Source organism: Triticum aestivum, chromosome 3B (assembly GCF_018294505.1).
Source record: "Triticum aestivum cultivar Chinese Spring chromosome 3B, IWGSC CS RefSeq v2.1, whole genome shotgun sequence".
NCBI classification, from domain to species: Eukaryota; Viridiplantae; Streptophyta; class Magnoliopsida; order Poales; family Poaceae; genus Triticum; species Triticum aestivum.
Genome location: NC_057801.1, coordinates 107,236,138 through 107,240,658, shown reverse-complemented (window position 1 = coordinate 107,240,658; position 4,521 = coordinate 107,236,138). Strand labels below are relative to the sequence as shown.

At 51.2% G+C, this 4,521-nt stretch overlaps 1 protein-coding gene across 1 annotated transcript; it reads left to right on the top strand.

Moving 5' to 3' along the window:
* The first annotated feature begins 273 nt into the window (after positions 1-273).
* On the top strand, positions 274-3,053 carry LOC123068886 (protein indeterminate-domain 7). Its single transcript, XM_044491567.1, has 3 exons — positions 274-1,055; positions 1,152-1,551; positions 1,688-3,053. The coding sequence occupies exons 1-3, from the start codon at positions 884-886 to the stop codon at positions 2,607-2,609; spliced, it is 1,494 nt and encodes a 497-aa protein (XP_044347502.1). The 5' UTR covers positions 274-883; the 3' UTR covers positions 2,610-3,053.
* Positions 3,054-4,521: the final 1,468 nt, after the last annotated feature.

Sequence of the window (4,521 nt, the reverse complement as noted above, 5' to 3'; positions counted from 1 at the left end):
GGATTCAAGATCCACAATTCCAGGCCTGTAGCACTGTTGCCGCCACCACAGCACGGCACGGCACGGCTGAACCCACCACGGCATGGCATGGAGCAAGATCACCACCATTCATTATTAGTAATCCCCTGCATAGGGCGCGGAATGGGAATGGGATTAGTGAGCAGTGGCAGAAGGTACAGCGGAGGGGATTTCTCGAGCCCGGTGCATCAGAAGTCACACGAGAGATATAGAGAGAGCGAGGCCAACGGAAAAGACAGCGGCCCCGGCGCCCCGTGTGGGCCGGCTCCTGTTTGTTTTTAGAGAGAGAGAGAGAGAGGGAGAGTAGTGTGGGAGTACAGTGTGATTGCGGGCATGGAATGGGTGGATGGCCGCACACTTGCGCCTGCCTCCCTCATCCATCCGCATCTCTCTCTCTCCCCCTAGCAATCAACCCTAGTCTTAGCTTGGCTGACTCCTCCTACCTGGTTGGCATAGCTTATTAGCTCCTTCCTTCAGCCCCACTCTACCAGCTCCCAGCGCAGCGCTGCTCGTCGGCCGGTTGCTCCGATAGCTCAGTCGATCGGCTACCTCGGTTCTTGCTCACAGTAGCCGCCTCCATGGTTCCACATCAGCGAGCCTAGCAAGTTGCTGTGGTGCTACTACTAGTCCCAGCATCAGGATTCAGGGAGAGAGGCGTCCCCACCGCGGCTGGGCGTGGGTAGTGCAACTGCTGCAAATCTGCAAGTACCACCACCGCATGCAGCAGCTGCCGTCAGGTCAGGCTCACATGATCAGATCGCCCGCCCGCGAGATCTGATCCGTGTGCGTATGTCCTGCTGATCAGGAATTCGGCAGCAGCTAGCTAGCTGGTTGATCGATCGAGGGGAGAGAAGAGAGGATCGAGATGATGCTCAAGGATTTCGCGGCAATTCAGCAGCAGCAGCAGCAGCAGCTGGCCCTCGCCGCCGACGAGAACATGTCGAACCTCACCTCCGCCTCCGGCGACCAGACCAGCGTCTCCTCCCACCCCCTCCCGCCTCCTTCCAAGAAGAAGCGCAGCCTCCCGGGAAATCCAGGTGAATTCTCCTTCTGATCGACTATATGCTGTTCTTGGTTATTTGATTCTTGATTTAGAGGATTTCATCCATCGATCAATTCGTTTTGCGGTATAGACCCTGACGCGGAGGTGATCGCGCTGTCGCCGCGTGCGCTCATGGCGACGAACCGGTACGTGTGCGAGATCTGCGGCAAGGGGTTCCAGCGGGACCAGAACCTGCAGCTGCACCGGCGCGGCCACAACCTCCCCTGGAAGCTCAAGCAGCGGAACCCCAACGAGGTGGTGCGCAAGAAGGTGTACGTGTGCCCGGAGCCCGGGTGCGTCCACCACGACCGCTCCCGCGCGCTCGGCGACCTCACCGGCATCAAGAAGCACTTCAGCCGCAAGCACGGCGAGAAGAAGTGGAAGTGCGACAAGTGCGCCAAGCGCTACGCCGTGCAGTCCGACTGGAAGGCCCACTCTAAGGTCTGCGGCACCCGCGAGTACCGATGCGACTGCGGCACGCTCTTCTCAAGGCACGTCTCTCTCTCTCCTCCGGCCTCACTCTTCTTCTCCTCCGTCTTCCGCGCTCATGCCACTGCGGCACTGCCATGGCCATGCATGACACGCTGACGATGTGTGCGTGTGCGTGCATGCGTTGATTAATTGCAGGCGGGACAGCTTCATCACGCACAGGGCGTTCTGCGACGCGCTGGCGGAGGAGAGCGCGAGGGCGGTGGCCGTGGCCGTGGAGGAGCACCAGCATCCGGGGATGCTCTACTCGCACGGTGGCGGCGGCGCGGGGTTTCAGATGCCGGCCGTGATGGACCCGTCGAGCTCGCTCGGTGGCGGCCACGGGCTGATCCAAGAATTGTGCCTCAAGAGGGAGCGGGAGCAGCAACAGCAGCAGCAGCAGTTCGCGCAGCCGTGGCTATCGGAGCAGCAGCAGCAGCAGCTGGAGATGGCCGGCGAGGGCGCCCAGGCCATGTTTGGGACGGCCAGGATGGAACAGGAGTTCAACGCGAGCTCCACGCCGGAGAGCAGCACGCAGCCTGTGGGCATGAGCTTTGCGTCATTTCCCTCGTCGTCTGCGGCCCCGTCAGCGGCCGGGGCGACGGCCTCATCCCACATGTCGGCCACCGCGCTGCTCCAGAAGGCGGCGCAGATGGGTGCAACGCTGAGCCGGCCGTCAGGCCAAGGCCAGATGGCAGCGAGCACCTTCAGCAGTAGCAGCAGCGCCGCCATCACCAACGTCACCAACAATGCACCTGCTGCCGCTACTAGTAGCAGCGCGGCGACAAGCACCGTCGGCGTGGGATTCGGGCACGCGTTCGAGGCGCCGGCTCACTTCGGAGTGGACCAGAGGCCCAGTGCCAATCGTAATGCCGGCAATGCCGGCGTCGGCGGCGCAGGTAGAGGCAATGCCGGAGGCGCAAACGACGGCCTCACGAGGGATTTCCTGGGTCTGCGGGCCTTCTCCCACGGCGACATACTCAGCATGGGAGGCTTCGATCCCTGCATGCCCACGTCGGCCTCGGCGAGGGCGGCGTACGATCAGCAAGGGCCGCAGAGCAGCAACCCATGGCATGGCTAGTAATCAACCTCGCAATTAGCTGGCTAAGCTCACCATTGATGAACCGAACCATATCCAAGTTTGATGATTTGCTGCGGCATGCAATGGACTAAAAACATCATCAAGCGTCCGGCATTGCTCGATCATATACTACTTCAAGGTTAATCATACCGATCAGTAAGTTGGATTCAGCCTTCCGGCCGATAAAGCAAAATCAAGTTCTTTCATTTTGCTTGCCACTCATTTTATCTTCTTTTGGGGAGGAATGAGCTCTTCAATTCACTTGCTATATATATAAATAAATTCTTGTTCATGCTATATATCATAATTAATCCATGCATGTCTCTGTTGTAATAATAAAGATGATTTAGCCGTTCTTTACATACATATGTTACTACCAGTGCTCATGTCGTTTATTTGGGTAGATAAGCAGTTTATGAGATGAATTAACGTTTACCACTGTTCTGTTTACTAGCGAATGATTCTGAATGCTGATATACTGTTGTACGACGTCAGACTTACAGTTAGACTATTCAAGAGTAATCCTATTTCAAACACCATGTGTACTGTTAATGCATGTCATAAAAAAATACTACATTTGGGAGCATTTGTCAACCAAGTACTCTAAAAATGAACTCACATCTGCATATTACAGTTAAAGAAAACACTCCCGTTGAATGTGTAAAATGCGCACTCCATGGTGCCCTGTTGCCATTTTTTTAGAGTTCATCAGAGCATCTAAACTTTTTTGTTAGCATGTCTTGTTTAATTTAAGATTGTAAGACACATGTTTGCATATTCGATTGGAAGCAGAGCTGAAAATATAGGTTGCTCCCCAGTCCCCATATCAACATTTAATCTCAAATATTGCCTACTCGACTACATTAATTGATAAATATACAAGAGTCAAGGCATCCTAAACTATGCATCTTTTTTATTTTATATAGGAGCATGCTCACCTTATATAGCAGTATTAAATATAATTCGTATTTTTAATAAATCCCCTAATTAAGGAGCCACTGGATTCTCCAAAACACTCACACTACTGTAGTACTACCTCCGTCCTGGTTTATTGGTTCCCTTGGTATTGTATGCAATTATAAATTTAACTAATAAAATATTAATGCATGTCATAAAAAATATATCATTGGATTCGTATTTGAACATAGTTTCCAATGATACTATTTTTCTCGACATGCATTAACATTTTGTTAATTAAATTCATGATCAAAATTTAGCGCAAAATAGTAAGAGACCAATAAATCAGGACGGAGGTAGTACCAACAAGAAGATAACACATGACAATAGTTTTGTTTCCTCGGTAATATATTGTGACATGATGTATGGGTTCAAGCATAGAATGTAAAAAATTATTGTTTTTAGTTCCTTGCAAATCCTTTGTCAAGGAGCTAGGAATGGGCATATGTGTTGATTAATAAGTTGTGGCAGCTTGCTAGCTAGCTTACACACTTTTTTCTCAGTAAAGAATGCAAAGATATTCCATAGAATGTACCAGTGGTGCTTTGCCGGCCGATGGCAAAAGTTAAAAATTTATGGTGAAGAGACCTTCCATGGCAGCAAAATCGATGCTACAACCGCACACAAAACCAGCGAATCCTTGTAGGAGTGGTACACGCAGGCTTTTGTTTTTGTTTTGTGTTGTTTGTCTGCATTGATTGATGGATGTGAGATATGATCGTCTGGTTCATCTGTCTTCACACACATACACGCATGTACTCCCTCCGTTCGGAAATATTTGTCGGAGGAACGGACGTATCTAGACGTATTTTAGTTCTAGATACATCCATTTTTATGCATTTCTTCGACAAGTATTTCTGGACGGAGGGAGTACATGGAAGAAAAGCAGCGGCTAGCTAGAGAACTTCTTTCTGTCTCTTTTCTTTTTGCCGCTGTAGTTTCTTTCCATCGTTAC